This window comes from Carcharodon carcharias, chromosome 17 (genome assembly GCF_017639515.1).
Source record: "Carcharodon carcharias isolate sCarCar2 chromosome 17, sCarCar2.pri, whole genome shotgun sequence".
NCBI classification, from domain to species: domain Eukaryota; kingdom Metazoa; phylum Chordata; class Chondrichthyes; order Lamniformes; family Lamnidae; genus Carcharodon; species Carcharodon carcharias.
The window spans coordinates 107674418-107693430 of NC_054483.1; the positions used below are offsets into that span (position 1 = coordinate 107674418).

Below are 19013 nucleotides of genomic sequence, written 5' to 3' on the forward strand. Positions count from 1 at the left end.
GACAACGTGGATGCTGGGGGAATGTTTCCCCCTCACTGGGAAATCCTGAACACAGGCTGAGAGCACAGGTCGGCCATTGAGGACAGAGATGAGGAGAAATTTCTTCCCTAGGGTTGTGAACCTTTGGAATTCTCTAGCCCAGAGGAATGATGATGCTCAGTGATTGAGTGTATTCAAGTCAGAGCTTGATAAATTTTTGGATACTAAGGGAGTTAGGGGATATGGGAATAGTGTAGGAAGGTGGAGTTGGGGAAGATCAGCCTCAAATGGCCTGTCTGGCCTTTCCTGCTCTCATTTCTTATGTTCTTGCGTTTTGTTTCTATTTTACCTCAAGGAGTCTACAAATGAAGCACAGAGCCCATGAGGGAAAGCTGAAGCACTGTTAAAATCTGTTGGCTTTTCTCCTTACGTCTGCCCAGGAGAATTAATCCATCACTTTCAGCAAATGCTTCATCAATCATTTCTCTGAGACTCGCTCAAAGTAAAATACCCAACTCGCTTGTAGACCCCCGCAATGACTGACTACAACTAAACTGAGACTGCCCTGTTTATAAAGCTGTTCACCTTCAGCTTTATGACAACGATACACACTCCTACAACCCTCACCGTGTTGATACTGAGGCTAATAAAATTAGCTCCCACTCCATCTGGGGCCCTCAAAGCCCATCTCTCTCTTGGGCTCCCCTTCTTGAAGTTTACAGCTGCTTGAGGCCCAAGCCAGGCATCCGATACTTCTCGAATTAACTCACCTTCCCTCTTATTCTTTTCAACCTGGCTGGTGTTCTGCACCATGAACCTTGACCTTTCACCTGGGTTTCTCAATAATGAAGTGGAGCACCATAAATTTGGCGATCCCATAGCTTACAAATTAACCATTCGCTCAAAACAACGTGACTGGACAAGTTGGGCATCGGGGGAAGGGGCTGTCTGTCGACTGACGCTGTGGAGGAGATGAAAGGGAGTTTAGTTAGCACAGTGTCTCCTGTGACATGTCCTGATCTCAGGGCACAGATAGCAGGTGAGGTGATGGCCAGACTTGGCAGGTAGAAATTGATGCATCGTTTGCACAGTGGCATCTCTCCCCAACCCACCCTCACGTTATTATGTTAGGAGTCAGCTCAAACAAGCGAGGTCTCTGATGGCTGCGTTTTCCTGGCAGTGACATGACAGCAGTGGCAGCTGTGGTCTGGTTGGCAGCACTGACTGAGACAGAAGGCTGCGGGTTCATAGACCCACTCCAGTGATCTGCGTACATAATGTAGGCTGGCACTCAGCGTAGCACTGAGAGTGCGCTGCAGTGTCGGAGGTCTTTAGGGTGAGATGTTCAAAAGCAGAGATCCTATCCACCCTCAGCTAGATCCCATAGCACTATTTGGAAGAAGAGCAGGGGGAGCTCAAAACACCAAACCCATCAGAATGATATTCTTCTTAAAAATATACTCTGTTTAAAGCGTCTTCTAGCAATGCACGTGATAACAAATAATAATTCTGGAGTATTCTTTCTCATTGGAGGCTATGGACTGTCCAAGATTGGAATTCCAGGAGCAGTCATGAGGCATTATCTATCACATCTCTCCCCGGCTTTGTCAACCTATCAATGCTCCTTCAGGCTCGTACAGTTCTTCATGACAGGTTGGTTTAGACACCGTTATCAGCTAAAGGAGCTATCTCAACATTGAGTTCCATTATCCCTCTGTCCTCAAGTGGAAAAAGTATTCTTGCATCATTTCATCCTGATTCCATTTTACCCAACTTGGACGAATGTCGCCAGCTGCTTCATCATCGCTGGGTCCAAATCCTGGAACTCCCTCCCTAACAGCACGGTGGGTGTACCTACACCACAGGGACTGCAGCGGCTCAAGAAGGCAGCTCACCACCACCTTCTCAAGGGGCAACAAGGGATGGGCAATAAATGCCGGCTTTATACCAGCGACACCTGCATCCCAAGAATGAATAAAAAGTGTTTGGAGTTGAGATGACATTATTCATTGCACAAGAAGGAAGGTCTAATTTGTTCTCAACTTTCAGTTGAATTGTAAACATATTGGGGAATATTTTCTCTGCATCTTGCTGGTAGAAAAATAGCAATTGTATTTTAAAAAAATGAATTCAGATACAAACTGTTCCAAAAATATTCATGATTTCTCTGCAAGCGGCAAAGGAACTCTTCACTATCCCCCCCACACCAACCCCCCCCAACCCCCACACCACCCCCCCCCACCGCCCCCCTCCCCCCTTATCCCCATCTGCGCCCCTGCAAAAAACTCATGACTGATAGACGTTTACAGCACAGAAGGAGGCCATTCAGCCCAACATGTCCATTCCGGTCAACACAGATCTGACTACACTAATCCCATTTCCCAATGCTTGGCCCATAGCCCTGGAGGCTATGGCAACACAAGTGAAAAAGTAAATACTTCTTAAATGTTACGAGAGTTTCTGACTCAACCATCCTTTCAGGCAGTGAGTTTCAGACTCTCACCACCCTCTGGGTGAAGGCATTTCTCCTCAACTCCTGTCTTAGCCTTCTACCTCTTACCTTAAATCTATGACCCCTGGTTATTGACTCTTCTACTAATGAAAAAAGTGCCTTCCTATCTATGCCCCTCATACTCTTATACACCTCTATCAGGTCCTATCTCAACCTTCACTGCTGCAAGGAAAATAACCTCAGCCTATCCAATCTTTCCTCATAACTTAGACCCTCCAGCCCAGGCAGCATCCTGGTAAATCTCCTCTGCACCCTCTCCAGTGTAACCACATCCTCCCTATAATATGGTGACCAGAACTGCACACAGTACTCCAGTTGTGGCCTAACCAGCGTTTTATGCAGTTCCTGCATAACCTCCCTGCTCTTGTATTCTATGCCTCGACCACTACTGTACTGTAGATATATAGATATTGGCAGTCAGTTGGAGTTTTCAATCCTTGAGATTGATAGATTTTTCTATCATGTAAGGAGGATCGGAAGACCTGGAGAAAGGGAGGGTAACGGGAACTGAAGTAGTTACCAGTTGTGACCTGATGGATTGACGGGGCAGGCTCAAAGGGCTTAATAGTGATGTTCTTAAACTTGGGTCTCTCTAGTCGTCAACCCACCAGCCATGATTTCCCTACGGCATACTTTATAATTGTAAACATCTCCATCTGATCGCCACTCAACTTGCTCTGCCCCAAATGAAAGGAGTTCCATTTTGTCAAGTCCCCCCTGATACCTAGAGCCTCTCCTCCTTGAGCAATTCAATATGGAAGGAAACAGCACAGCATGGGGGCAGTGAGTCAAGCTAACAAGCCTAAGTTAAGATGCGTGCCAAAGGCAACGGCATTGTAATACAGTCCTGTGTTAGGGATTAGGTTAGAAAGATGAGCAGGGAGAGTGGAAGCCACATGCAGTTGTGTTGGGCATACTCACTATGTGACTTACCCTTTACTCTGGCCAGTCTTCCAATCACCACTGTGTCATTTAGCTGATTTTGTCCTCCAGCTTTCAACTGGGCTGTTTCCTAAGAGAATGGATAACCTTCTAGCCCAGATTTGCTGAGCTCTCTCTGTCAAAAATGTGACTTTCTCTTTCTTGTGAAAAAGTGCTACAGATAACAGAGCTGGTGATTCAGCAGCAGATAGGGGAAGGGAGGTTTCACTGCATCAGGTCAAACCTATTGTCAAATGCCCCAAGGCATCAGACAGTCGAGGCTTTGAACAGTCAACCTCGGCTGAACTGAATGCAAATCACTACGTGTGTGAAGGAGGCACGAGGGTGTTGGGGGGGTCTGGACAGAAGTGACTTGGTGGGGGGGTCAGTGGGCAGGCATAAGTTGAGCTGGGGTGAATTGGGTGAGGGATTGAGTTAGGTGAGGGGGTGGGGGTGGGGGGTGAATGGGTGAGGTGGATGAGGGGGTGAGTGGGTGAGGAGTGAGTTGGGTGAGTAGGTGGGTTGGGTGAGGGGGTGAGTGGATGAGTGGTTGATGGGTGAGTTTGATGAGGGGCTGAGGGGTGAGTTTGGTGAGGGGTTAAAGGGTGAGTTGGGTGAGGGGTCGAAGGTTGAGTTTGGTGAGGGGATGAGTTAAGTGAATTGGATGAGGGGCTGAAGGGTGAGTTGGGTGAGAGGGTGAGGGTTGAGTTGAGTGAGAGTTTGAGTTGAGTGAGTTGGGTAAGTTGGGAGAGTGGGTGAGGGGGATGAGAGGTGAGTTAGGTGAGTGTGTGAGGGGGTTGGGGTGAGTTGGGTGAGGAGGTGAGTGGGTGATGGGATGGGTTGAGGGAGGGGGTGACTGGTTAAGGCGGTGAGATGGGTGAGTGGGTGAGTTGGGTGAGTGGGTGAGGAGGTGAGTGTAGGTGAGTTGGGTAAGTGGGTAGGGGGGTGAATTGGGTGAGGGAGTGAATGGGTGAGGAGTGAGTTGGGTGGGGGTTGAGTTGGGTGAGGGGTTGAGTGGGTGAGGGGTGAGTTGAGTGAGGAGGTGAGTAGGTAAGGGGTTGAGTTGCATGAAGGGATGAGTGGGTGAGGGAGTAAGTTGGGTGACTGGGTGAGGGGGTGACTTGGGTAAGTGGTTGGGGGATTGAGTTGGGTGAGAGGGTGAGTGGGTGAGGGGTGAGTTGGGTGTGGGGGTGAGGGAGTGAGTTGGGTGGGGGGGTGAGTTGGGTGAGGGGTTGAGTGGGTGAGGGGTGAGTTGAGTGAAGGGGTGAGTGAATAAGCGGGTGAGTTGGGTGAGGGGATGAATGCATGAGGGGGTAATATGGGTGAGGGGGTGAGTTAGGTAGGTGGGTGAGGGGGTGAGTTTGGTGAGGGGTGAGGAGGTGAGGGGGGTGAGTTGTGTGAGGGTGTGGGCTTGGTGAGTGGGTGAGGGGTGAGTTGGGTGTGGGGGTGAGGGAGTGAGTTGAGTGGGGGGGGTGAGTTGGGTGAGGGGTTGTGTGGGTGAGGGGTGAGTTGAGTGAGGGGGTGAGTGAATAAGCGGGTGAGTTGGGTGAGGGGATGAATGCATGAGGGGGTAATATGGGTGAGGGGGTGAGTTAGGTAGGTGGGTGAGGGGGTGGACTTGGTGAGTGGGTGCGGGGTGAGTTGGTTGAGGGGGTGAGTTGAGTGAGGGGGTGAGTTGGGTGGAATGGGGTGATGTTTGTGGGGGGTACATCATCAATGAACCTGATCAAGTCCTTCCCTATATACTGACACTCCGAGCAGGTGCCATTGTCACACAACCTGGTTGAATTTTCTAATCTAAGCCTCGATCTCTGTGTTATAACGTAGCCCGAGCTTGAGGTCATCTGATCACTACTTTGTCATTCAACTCGTCTTCCATTTCATCCCTCAGCCAATATAATTAAATAGATTATTTGGTCATTATCTCCTGGGTGTTTGTGGGATCTTGCTGTACACAAATTGGCTGCTTCAGTTCCTACATTACAACAGTGACTACACTTACTGTAAAGTGGCTTGGGATGACCTGAGATCATGAAAGGGGCTATAGAAAAGCAAGTCTTTATTCTCCACCCTTTTAAGGATCTTGGGTGTAAGCCGGTGGGGGGGTGGGGGGTGGGGGGGCACATTGACCAGGACATGAGATTAATCTTCAGAAATGATGTTAAAAAGAACTCAGTTTTGGTGAAGAGTTTGTGAGTGGTGAGGGAAAGCCTTTGAAGGAGATGAAGAGAGGTTGCGGGGGTGGGGAGGGGGGTGGAGAGAGGAATCAATTTTAGATCCATGGATTGGAGGTGAATTTTTTTTGCTTTGACCTACACCTATTGTCTGTGCTGGTTTCCGTGAAGCACTACTCTCAGCTCGCTGATGACAGAGTATCTGGAGTCCACAGCGCTGCATACATCCCAACATCTGTTTTGCTGCAAGAACATTTTTATTACATCTTGCCACTAACGCACAAAGAAAAACATTACCAAAACAAAGTCGATATATTTGCCACAAAGTGAAAAAGAAGTTAACCCTTCCTTCGACAATGAATTTGTTTTTGTTCTTCCATGCAATGTGAGTGTTACTGGCTAGGCCAGCGTTTAATGCCCATCATCTGCCTTGTGAAAATCCTACAAATAATTAACTCCGCGATCAGCAACCGACAGTTCCCGTGTGCAGGTTGGAGATTAATTCAGCCACCCACACAGAACCAACAACGGCTCCCACAGGGATCAGTCCTCATACCAGCTCCCTTCAACATATATACCAGTGACCTCACTCCCACCCCCCCCAACAAAGTCTCAGCTCTTTACCTGTGCTGACAACTCAGCCCAGGCTTTCTGGGCTAAAGAACTTCAGGACATTGAAGAAACTGAAGATCGAGGTTCTCTGGAAGTGGCTTCAGAAAATGGAATACTCCCCACTTGCCTGGATGAGAGCAGCACTGAAGAAGCTGGACACCGTCCAGGACAAAGCAGCCCGCTTGATTGGTACCACATCCACAAACATTCACTCCCTCCACCACTGACGCACAGTAGCAGCAGTGTGTACCATCTACAAGATGCACTGCAGGAATTCACCAGCACCTTCCAAACCCACAACCACTACCACCTAGCAGGTCAAGGGCAGCAGATACATGGGAATACCACCACCTGGAAGTTCACTCCAAGTCACTCACGATCCTGACTTGGAAATATATCGCCGTTCCTTCACTGTTGCTGGGTCAAAATCCTGGAACTCCCTCCCTAACAGCACTGTGAGTGTACCTACACCACATGGACTGCAGCGGTTCAAGAAGGCAGCTCACCGCCACCTTCCCAAGGGGCAACTATGGATGGGCAGTAAATACTGGCCCAGCCAGCGAAGCCACATCCCATGAATGAATAAAAAAAAGACTTCCGAACACTGCCAAGCCTGATGTTTCAGCCTTCCACCTGAACAGCTCACAGGCCAGGGAAGAACATTGTGTCCAGTTTTGTGGCCGACCACTCACTCATGACCCAATGCCAAAGTAACTTGGAATCACTCTTGACCATACATTGACGCGATCCCCACCTCCACAACACCCCACCCCCCGCGCCCCCCCACCACCCCCGCCCAGCCACCCATTACTGGCAACACTTGCCGAACACCAGAGCCAAGGTCAAGATGAGGGTAAGTCTCATCAAAAACTGATGCATAGCACCAGTGGCAGCAAAGCAAACACTATGCACTGCTTCACTCGCCCTGGTCAACCCAACAACAGAGTACTGATGCTCATCAAGAACTGCCACATCAATGCGGTAGGTATCCATCTCCGGGAGGTCATGACGATTAGTTCTGGGATGTTAACACCAACAATAGCTGGGGTGGCTTCCTGTGCTAACATGCAATGAAATACCTGATGTCCACAGGGAAAATACCCTGCTCAAATAACACCACCAGCGGGCAGCCACTGCGCCACTCCCATCGACACAAAGCCTCAAAAAAGCATAGGACCTTCAAAAACCCCACGCACTCACCTGAAATCCCATACTCCCCAACTAGAATGCACTCCACGCCATACAAACCGACAACAGCCCCACCTCTCAACGGTACACCTCCCTGTTTGCTGTTAACGTCACCAGATGCAACCTGGGAACTGACCCGAGCAATGAAGTCCCAGGTTTCAACCTTACACTGAAAGTCTGGATAGCCCTCAACCGCTTGAGGATGGTACGGGGTCGACGTGACCTCTTGCTACACAAGTGGAACATAGGGAGCATCTCGAAATGTGACTGCAGCCATCCAAGTCAAACCATTGCTCACACACATTGAACTCCTGCCCTGAAAGATCCATTCCTGGTGACATCTCAACCATTCACATGCGTCAGCTGAAGCTGTTGAATGGATTATTAACCTCGACATCAAACAATAACTGCTTCCCCAGCCATAGGAAAGTAGTCACCCATCAATAATTATCCTTGAGAAGGTGGTGGTGAGTCACCTCTTTGAACCGCTCCAGTCTGTGTAGCATAGGAAGGCAGTTACAGGATTTTGACCCTGTGACAGTGGAGGAGCAGTGTTATACTTCAAATCAGGATGGTGACTGATCTGGAGGGGAACTTCATGGGGAAATTTTCCATTTTCCTTTTCCTTTCACCTCCTGTCCCTTCTTGCAGTGAATTGTGCTTGATTGTGTGAATGGCATATGTAATCATTCACGGGGAATCAGGAATATTGTGCTTTTTAAATATGAACATATGAATATACGAACACACGAACATATAAATTCAGAGCAGGAATAGGCTACTCAGCCTCTCAAGCCTGCACCGCCATTCAATAAGATCATGGCTGATCTAATTGTAGCCTCGACCCCACATTCCTGGCTACCCCCGATAACCTTTCACCCTCTTGTTAATCAACATCTATCCAGCTCTGTCTCGAAAATATTCAAAGCCTTTGCTTCCACCACCTTTTGAGGAAGAGAGTTCCAAAGACTCACGACCCTCGGAGAGAAAAAAATTCTCCTCATCTCTGTCTTTTGAAACTATTCTTCCTCAGGTTGTGAGCATCACTGGCTAGGGCAGCATTTATTACCCACCCCTTAATTGCCCTTGAGAAGTTGGTAGCGAGCCACCTTCTTGAACTGCTGCCGTCCATGGAGATTAGGTACAACCACAGTACTGTTAGGGAGGATGTTTCGGGATTTTTGACCCAACAACAGAGTGACCAATGTACTTCCCAGTCAGGATTGTGTGTGACTTGGAGGGTACCTGGGAGGTGATAGTGTGCTATGTGACTGCTGCCCTTGTCCTTCTAAGTGCTGCAGGCGATTGGTCTGGGGAGAAGTTACCAGACTGTGTTACAATTGGGGTGGGTTGCTATCAATAATTATATCTTGAAGTCAATATCTGAGTGGTTTACGCAACTGTTGGTTTACACCACCATCACCATCCCTGGGTATGTCCTTGTCCCACTGGCAGGACAGATCCAGCAGAGGTGGCACCACAGTGGTATACAGTTGGGAGGAAGTTGCCCTGGGAGTCCTCAATATCGGCTCTGGATCCCATGAAGTCTCATGGCATCAGGTCAAACACAGGCAAGAAAACCTCCTGCTGATTACCACATACCACCCTCCCCCAGCTGATGAACCAGTGCTCCACCATGTTGAACACCACTTAAAGGAAGCACTGAGGGTGGCAAGGGTGCAGAATGTACTCAGGGTGGGGGACTTCAATGTCCATCACTAATAGTGGCTCGGTAGCTCCACCAGAGACCGAGCTGGCCGAGTCCTAAAGGATATAGCTGCTAGACTGGGTCTGCAGCAGGTGGTGAGGGAACCAACAAGAGGGAAAAAACATACCTGACCTCATCCTCACCAACCTGCCTGCCGTAATGCATCTGCCCATGACAGTATCGGTAGGAGTGACCATTGCACAGTCATTGTTGAGACAAAGTCCTGCCTTCACATTGAGGATACCCTCCATCGTGTTGTGTGGCACTACCACCATGCTAAATGGGATAGATTTTGAACAAAGCTAGCAACTCAAAACTGGGCATCGATGAGATGCTGTGGGCCATCAGCAGCAGCAGAACTACATTCAAACATAATCTCTAAACTCATAGCCAGGCATATTCCCCACTCTATCATTACCATCAAGCCAGAGGATCAACCCTGGTTTAATAAAGAGTATAGCTGGGCATGCCAGGAGCAGCACCAGGCATACCTAAAAATGAGGTGTCAACCTGGTGAAGCTATAACACAGGACTACTTGCGTGCCAAACAACATAAGCAGCAAGTGATAGACAGAGCTAAGCGATCCCACAACCAATGGATCAGATCTAAGCTCTGCAGTCCTGCCACATCCAGTCATGAATGATGCTGAATAATTAAACAACTCACTGGAGGAGGAGGCTCCACAAATATCCCCATCCTCAATGATGGAGGAGCCCAGCACAGCAGTGCAAAAGGTAAGCCTGAAGCATTCGCAAGAAGCTTCAGACAGAAGTGCCGAGTGGATGATCCGTCTCGGCCTTCTCTAGAAGTCCCCAGCATCACAGATGCCAGTCTTCAGCCAATTCAATTCACTCCACGTGATATCAAGAAAAAGCTGAAGGAAATGGATACTGCAAAGGCTATGGGTCCTGACAATATTCCGGCAATAGTACTGAAGATTGTGCTCCAGAACTTGCTGCTCCCCTAGCCAAGCTGTTCCAGTACAGCTACAACACTGGCATCTACCCGGCTATGTGGAAAATTGCCCAGATATGTTCTGTACTCAGAAAGCAGAACAAATCCAACCCTGGACAATTACTGCCCCATCAGTCTACTCTCCATCATCAGTAAAGTAATAGAACAGTGCTATCTAGTGGCACTTGCTTAGCAATAACCTGCTCACTGATGCCCAGTTTGGATTCTGCTAGGACCACTCAGCTCCTGACCTCATTACAGCCTTGGTTCAAATATGGACAAAAGAATTGAACTCCTCAGGTGAGGTGAGAGTGACTGTCCTTGACATCAAGGCAGCATTTGACCAAGTGTGGCATCAAGGAGCCCGAGCAAAACTGGAGTCAGTGGAAATCGGGGGAAAACTCTCCACTGATTGGAGTCATACCTAGCACAAAGGAAGATGGTTGTGGTTGTTGGAGGTCAATCATCTCAGCTCCAGGACATCACTGCAGGAGTTCCTCAGGATAGTGTCCTTGGCCCAACCATCTTCAGCTGCTTCATCAATGACCTTCCTTCCATCATAAGGTCAGAAGTGGGGATGTTCACTGATGATTGCACAATGTTCAGCACCACTCGCGACTCCTCAGATACTGAAGCAGTCCATGTCCAAATGCAGGAAGACCTGGACAATATCCAGGTTTGGGCTGACAAGTGACAAGTAACATTTGCGCCACACAAGTGCCAGACAATGACTATCTCCAACAAGAAAGAATCTAAACGCCCCTTGACATTCAATAGCATTACCATCACTGAATCCCCAACTATCAACACCCTGGGGGTTACCATTGACCAGAAACTGAACTGGACTAGCCATATAAATACTGTGGCTACAAGAGCAGGTCAGAAGCTAGGAATCCTGTGGCGAGTAACTCACCTCCTAACTCCCCACATCGACAAAGCACAAGTCAGGAGTGTGATGGAATACTCTCTGCTTGCCTGGATGAGTGCAGCTCCCACAGCATTCAAGAAGCTCGACACCATCCAGGACAAAGCTTGATGGGCACCACATCCACAAACATTGACTCCCTCCACCACTGACGCACAGTAGCAGCAGTGTGTACCACCTACAAGATGCACTGCAGGAATTCACTGAGGTTCCTTAGGCAGCACCTTCCAAACCCACAACCTCTACCATCTTGAAGGACAAGGGCAGCAGACACATGGGAACATCACCACCTGGAAGTTCCCCTCCAAGTCACTCACCATCCTGACTTGGAAATATATCGTTGTTCCTTCACTGTCGCTGGGTCAAAATCCTGGAACTCCCTCCCTAACAGCACTGTGAATGTACCTACACCACATGGACTGCAGCGATTCAAGAGGGCAGCTCACCACCATCTTCTCAAGGGCAACTAGGGATGGGCAATAAATGCTGGTCCAGCCAGCGAAGCCCCCATCCCGTGGATGAATAATAAAAAACGGAGAGGTTTCTCACTAACTTTTTTCTCTTGCTCCGCAACTTCCTCTCTTAAGTCATCTGGATGCTGTTTTGCACAAGCCTTGACGCAGTAAGTAACATTCATGCACTGGGTCAGAGTTAAAATTGAGGTATGTGACGATCGGCATGGGAGAACTGGATGGAGCTGGGTCTCTGATTGTCTAATGATCCCTCAGTTCTTAACAGGTACCTTAGAGCGAGAGGAAACCAAGACTGTGGTCTCCATCAGCTTGCTGCTATAATGAGGGAACTCGGAGCTCACTTCCATTCAGGTTGGATGTGCATTTGATTGTGTGCATTTAAAACAAACATATTTACAGGCCTAATCACATCAAACTATATCCATGTTACATTCTACTGAAGCATCTATGAATTGCTTTCACAACTCATCAGCAACACACTTCGACTGGGACAAGAACTTTAATTTTATAAACTTCACAGTTGTGTGTCTGTAGAAAGAAACTTCTAATTGTAAAGCTGTGCTAGTGTGCGGCTCTCTCTTCCTTAAGCAGAAATTGAGATATTTAGGGAAATAATGAAGATCTTCGTTTTAATAGCATTCCCCCTTTATTCTGAAAATTAAACTGTCACCGGCGTTTCTGATCTGTTTAGGTGCTGAGGGGTGGGGCAGAGTTGGGGATGGGCTTCCCACAGTTTAAAGCCAGGCTGCGTTTCTTTCTTTCAGAGCTCCCGGCACAGACTGTGTCAATTACAGAGAGTTACACGGGGGACCGGTCACTGAGCAATCTCCTGGCTCTCTCCACCGCAATTACCTCATGCAGTTATCTGGGATCTTCAGCTTTGGCAGTGCCAGTGAATGAACAAAATAGCATACTACACACAGAGCCAACTAAACCAGCCAGTGCACACACATCCACGCACACACACCCACACACTCACTCACACACACACCCACACCCACACACACACACACATCCATGCACACACACACACCCACGCACACACCCACGCACACACACACACATCCACACAGACACACTCACACACACACCCACACACAGCCACACACACAGCCACCCACACACAGACACACACACACACATCCACACAGACACACTCACACACACACCCACACACAACCACACACACAGCCACCCACACACAGACACACACACACACACCCAGACAGACACACTCACACACACCCATACACAGCCACACACACAGCCACCCACACAGACACACACACACACCCAAACACAGCCACACACACAGCCACCCACACAGACACACTCACACACACTCACCCACACAGACAGACTCACACACCCACACACCTAGACACACACACTCACACACACACACACCTACACACACCCATAACAGACACACTCACACACACAGACACACACACACCCACACAGACACACTCAGTCACACACAAACAAACACACACATGCACAGACACACACAAACCACCAACACACACCGCACTCCCATACACACACCCACACACACATGCACCCACACACAGACACATGCACCCACACACAGACACACACCCACACAGACACAGACACACACAAACCACCCACACACACCACAACCCCACACACTCGCACTCACACATGGACACAATCACACACACACGCACACACACACCACTTACACACCCACACAGACACACACACATACACACACACACACACACAGACACACACAAAAACGCTCACACACACACACACACCACACTCATACACTCCCACACCACACACATACGCACACACACACACACACACAGAAACACACCCACTCATACACACCCACCCACACATGTACCCACCTACAAACACACACACACACCCACACCCACACACAAACACACAGGGACACTGGGCTGAAAGTACAGGTGGTTTCTGACTGTTTTTCTCTCCTGTTTAACCCCATCACAGCCACAAATGTTGACCTTGCAGCAAATCAAACCCATCCGTCCAAATCATAATTTTTTTGGGGAGAAATCAGGGAAAGAACAAGGGAATGGAACAAATCAGAAAACCCCTTCAAAGTTCTGGTGTAGGCCTGACAGACCGAGTCACCTCCCTCTGTGCTGTTAATTCCATGAATCAAACCCTTTTGATGAATATAGCACAACAAATATTTCAGCTAAAAAAGTACTTATATTTAATTTTGGCAGGGATTTTGAAAAAGATTTTTGGAAGGCAATTCATTTTCCACCTCACCACATCACCCCCCACCACCGCCCCCCCGCCCCCACCCACCCTCAGAAAGTCAGGGGTTGAGAGGTTAATCACATGACACAGTGTCTTTCGGGAATACGTGTCCAGGCTAACAGTTTTGAATAGTTTTTTCTGGCACTTCTGTAGATTTACTCATAATCTGATTTGTTTAAGTTTCTACAACAATCAGTTTGCACTGCAATTCTGATTACTCGGTCACAAGGCAAGGAGAGCGCTGAATGGATCCCAGACAGTAGTTCCCTAAACCTACCGATCACTCTGTCATTCCCACAAATTCTCCTCACTGGCGTGTACCATACCGCACTGTCAAATTATACGTTTCGGGTAATCAGTAAATGAACCAGAGGAGAGGGAGGTTTTTTTTTAACACAATAATCTGGAATGCGCTGAAGTCAGTCGGAAGCTGGATAAGCACCGATGGGTTAAAATTTGCAGGGCTGTGGGGAAAGAGCCGGGCGAGTGGGGCTAATTGGATAACTCTTTCAAAGGGCCAGCACAGGAACAGTGGGCTGAATGGCCTCCTTCTGTGCTGCGCCGATTCTATGACCCTAACCTATAAGCAGGTCGTGAGATGTACTTCAGGGAGGAGTGTGGTCCATCAACTAGGAGCTGCAGTTAACAAGGAATCCTTTGCTCGCTGAGTGGGTTTTTCAGCCAATTTCCCACAAGCTCTCCCCAGCCCTGAACCCCGCCACTTGCTCCCCACCTCCGCCCCCTACTTTTGGTTCCCCTGCACCCTCTCCACTTTTTTGGATCACCCTGTGCAATTCTCCGCCTGTGAGACCTGGCAAATGAGCAGCGGCTGCCAATGCCTCTCTGCATTGTCCAGTGAGGAGAGAGAGAGGACGGGGGAGAATTGCACGAGAGTAGCCCAAGGAGGTGGGGTGGGGAGGGGGTAGCGGGGCGGGCTGGTGTGTGTGGCCAGGGAAGGGGCTGAGGGACATCCCTGACGGCTTGAAGCTTTACCTCACCGGACTGAGGAGACTTAAGCCGGGAGAAAGTCTGACCCTGAAGCCATTCCATATATTAGGGGATTTAAGGTAAGCTACCCTGCTGCACAGAAATCTTGCAGCAAGCAGGATTCTCGATGAAGGGTAACATTTCCTGACAAATTACTTATTCATACATAATAAAAAGGAATGAGAGACTAAAGGAAAACAAGTCTCCCCGAAATGAGTTGCACCAACATTTTCACAGCATTGCTGCAAGTTTCCATAAGCTAGCTGCTTATTCCACCAGGGGAACTGTTAAACATTAAAAGGGTTTTTAGTCTGAAACTCTTCTCATCTCTCTCATTCTTTTCTATTTCATTCCCTCCTCCCCTCCCTACCTCAGCCAGCCTCTCTCTCTCTCTCTGCTGAATTGCTCTCTCTATCTCTCTCCTCCATAATATTTCACCTTTGCCCTTTATTTCTTGCATCTTCTCCCCCCCACCTCCCAACTCCCACTAGCTCTTCTTGTGCATCTCTCTTTCTCTGGGTCCCGTCTGTCCGCTTATCTCTCCTTATGCTGTTCTATTTCTGTCCTCCTTCCTTCGCTCTCCACCTTCTTCTTTCTAGGACTCTCGCTCCCTTTATCGCTTCCCCTCAGCTCACACCTCTGTATTATCTCTCCTGGACCAACAGTGCCTGTACATTTGGGATGTCCTGAGATCATGAAAGGCACTTTATTAAAGTGTTCTCTCTCTCTCTCTCTCTCTCTCTCTATACCTGATTGTCTGTCACTCTCTCTCTCTCTCTCCGTCTCATTCCGTCTCTCAGTTCCTGGCTCTTTCCATCTTTCTCTTTTTCTCTGTCTCTCTCTCTGTTCTCTCTCTCTGTTCCCTCTTACTCTCCCTTTCTCCCTCTGTCTCTCTTCCTCTGTCCCTTGTTTCAAGCCCTCCTCCCTCTCTCTCACTTTCTCCCTCTGTGCCTCTCACTGCGTATTTCTCTCTCTGCCTTTCTCTCTCTCTCTGCCACTCACTCTATCACTCTTCCTCTCTCTGACCCTTTCTTTCTCTCCAACTCCCTCTATCAATTTCTCTCTCTCCCTTTATCTCTCTGTCCTTTTCTCTTTCTGTCCGTCTCGCTCCCTCATTCTGTGCCTCTTTCACCCTCTGTTCCTCTCCCTCTATCCCTTTCTCTCCATTCCTCCCCCTCTGTGCATTTCTCTCTGTCTCCCCCCCCTCCTCTCTCTCTCTGTCACTCCACATCTCCCACATGAAGTTCTCGTTAACGACCGTCTCCGGCTTCCAACATATTTCTGGAGGAAATCGCTGCTGTAAGGCTATTTACAAGAGCATGAAACGGTGTTTCCTGAAGCGGGGTTGTGAAATGCCAAACTACCGGCACCTGGATCCCGACCTCCCTGATCATCGCCCACCTTCCCCACCCCCCACCTTTGCCCTGCGCCTCCCGTGCCGACCCCCAACCCCCCCCCCACACCCCGGCCCTCCCCCCGGCTACCCATTACCTGGTGGTTGGGTTGCCTGGTTGCCAGGCGACTGCAGCGAGACGCAGAGGTCATTGTCCAGCGGGAAGCGGTCGCACTTTAGCATCTCCGGCCAGGGGAAACCGAAGGACTCCATGACAGGCGAGCAGCCGTCCCTCACAGCCTGGCAGAGCGAGCGGCAGGGGTAAATGGGCCGGTCCAGACAGATGGGGGCGAAGAGGGAGCAGAGGAAGATCTGGGTGTCCGGGTGGCACCTCTTGGCGAGCAGGGGCACCCAGCTGCTGGCCTGCTGCTTGATCTCGGGCAGGGTGTCGTGCTCCAGCAGGTTGGGCACTCGCATCTTGCGGTAGCCAATGTTGTGGCAGAGCCGCAGGTCGGCGGGGATGTCCACGCACTGCGGCTGCTTGGCGTAGAAGCGTCCGCCCTGGAGGTGGTCTGACTGCCAGCCGTAGTATTCGTACTCTTCGGCGCTGCCCCCCGAGCTGGGCACTGGCAAGCTGGCCAACAGCAGCCCGAGAAACGCGGCAAAGAGCTTCTGCATGGTCAGCGCTCCAACTCTGTGCCCACCGTCAACGAGGTGCCTTGGAGCGCCAACCTTGCCCTCTCGCTTGCAGGCTCTCGATGGAGACGATGGAAAGGAAGGAACAAAAACCCCAAAGCCACTCCTGGGTCACCTCACCCGCACGCTCTCTATCTCTGGAGGGTCAAACAGCTCCTGGGGAGTTGGCAGAGTCTGGTCAGGTGGGCAAGTGACTGGTGTCTCCGCCAGAATCCGCTGCCCAAAAATCCGCTGCCCAAAATTTGAGCAACTTGATGGGTGTTGAAGGAACAGAGAGATATAGAGGCTCTCTCTCTCTCTCTCTCTCTTGGGCTTGCTGCACGCTCTCCTTAGCTGTCTGAGATGCTGGCTAACTTCATGCAGTGCATAGACTGACTATACACTACACTCACATACACACACACACATACACATACACGCACGCTCTCTCTCTCTCTCTCTCTCTCTCACACACACTCAGCTCTCGCAGTCGGAAGAGATGTGCCAGTATTTAGCTGCTCCCTCCTCCTCGCTCTGCTGAGAGAGCTAGACCAGCCCTGTAGGCTTCCCCACAAAGCCAGGAGGATTTCACAGCAGCCAATCAGCTTGTGGGCTGACTTTGTCCTGTTAATCTGAATGCATGAATCACAAGGCAAGCTGTCAATCACTGAGCTGCTACCTTACTCTCTAGCTCAGCATACTGACACAGCTTTATAAAGGCAAGGTTCTCTCTCTCTCTCTCTCTCTCTCTCTCTCTTCCTGCCTTTATCTTAACCTCTCTCTCTCTCTCTCCTCTTCCTTTTTGTTTTCCTTTTTCTCTCCTCCCTGGCATCTCTTCCCTTTTCACTCTCTGCCCCTTGCAGTGCTTTTGTCCCTCACTCTCTCTCCTCTTTGTCTCTCCCTCTGTTCTTCTGTCCGTGTAGCTCTTCTACATCCACCTGTTTGTCTCTGTCTTTATCCAGCTCAATCTGTAGCACGTGTGTGCGTCTCTGTATCTCTCTGTCTCTTGACTTGTCTCCCACTGTTGCTGCCACTGTCTCCCTGTCTCTCCCCTTTGTCTCTCTCCCTCTCTTGCCCCTACAATGTGTGCACCTCAGTTCTTGTGCATATTTATCTTCCCTTAGGTGTGTTTCTCACTGTCTTTTTCCCCCCTCTCTCTTTCTCGTTCTCTCGCTCCGTGTGTGTGCCTATCTTTTCCTGCCTCTCTCTTTTTCTTTGCTTTCTTTGGGAGTAATGAACAACTCCTGAGTTTCACCAAGAGCACAGGAATTTTGCAGTCACAGAATGAATGGCTCCATGGTATTTATCAGCTGCACCAGCCTTTGATCTCAAATCAGAAAGAAAGATGGCACAGGGAAAGCTGTGCCTGTCAGACACTTGAAGGCCAGTAACTTGCCTTGCCAAAGGGAGGCCCTCCCTGATCAGACTGCTGAAGACAAGCTCTTAAAACAAAGATAAAGGATAATTTTTCTACCAGCCAACAGCTCCCCCCCACCACCCCCTCACCACCCGCCCACCACCCGCCCCCAACTGTTGACTTGCAGGCCATCAGTGTTACCAAGCAACAGGATGATAACTATCAGCTCTGGTCTGCAGAAGTACCCTTCTTCCGGCAAGCCTGGACAGGTGGCAGGTGACTATTTGACTGTGGGAGCTTTCATCCAGCAGCGGTCACCGGCTAAGAATGAAAGAAAACGCCCTGGTTCCCCATCCTTGCTCAGCACAGATTTATTGCTCTCAGTCTCGATAGGTCCGGCTGACCCAGCATTCGCTTCAATCTCTCCACCATTTGTGGCCATGCCTTCAGCTACCTAGGCCCTAAACTCTTCCTTTCAAACCTCGCCACCACTTTACCACATCTTCTCATCCTTCAAGACCCCACCTTAAAACCTGCACCTCTGACCAAGCTGTCCTGATGTCCCCTGATGTGGCTGAGTGTCAAATATTGTTTGATAATTCCTCCAATGAAGGGGGCCTTGGGACGTTTTACTGGATTGACGGCACTCTACAAATGTAGGCTGCTGTTATTGAGAGAGCGCCTGATTCTGATTTGTGTGAAAAACACAATTTTCGCTGATAAACAATTTTGTTTCAATTTTAAGATGATGCAACTTATTTTGTCTGGATTCCACCGCTAGAGGAAATAGTTTCTCTGCGTCCAAAGGTAAATCCAGTCGGCAATTCAGGAGAAACTTCTTTCACCAGAAAGCGGTGAGAATGTGGAGACGCGGGGAGTAGTTGGGGCGAACAGCATAGATGCATTCAAGAGGAAGCTGGGTAAACACATGAGAGAGAAAGGA

The 19013-nt window shown here is 49.4% G+C and overlaps 1 protein-coding gene across 1 annotated transcript in view; it reads right to left on the reverse strand.

The window, feature by feature from the left end:
* The window catches only part of sfrp5 (secreted frizzled-related protein 5), a 91731-nt gene extending 74621 nt beyond the window's left edge, over positions 1-17110 (reverse strand). The window contains exon 1 of the mRNA XM_041209927.1: positions 16197-17110. Coding sequence (XP_041065861.1) covers positions 16197-16716 — 520 coding nt within the window. The 5' untranslated portion in view covers positions 16717-17110. The remainder of the gene's footprint in view (positions 1-16196) is intronic.
* Between the last annotated feature and the right edge of the window lie 1903 nt (positions 17111-19013).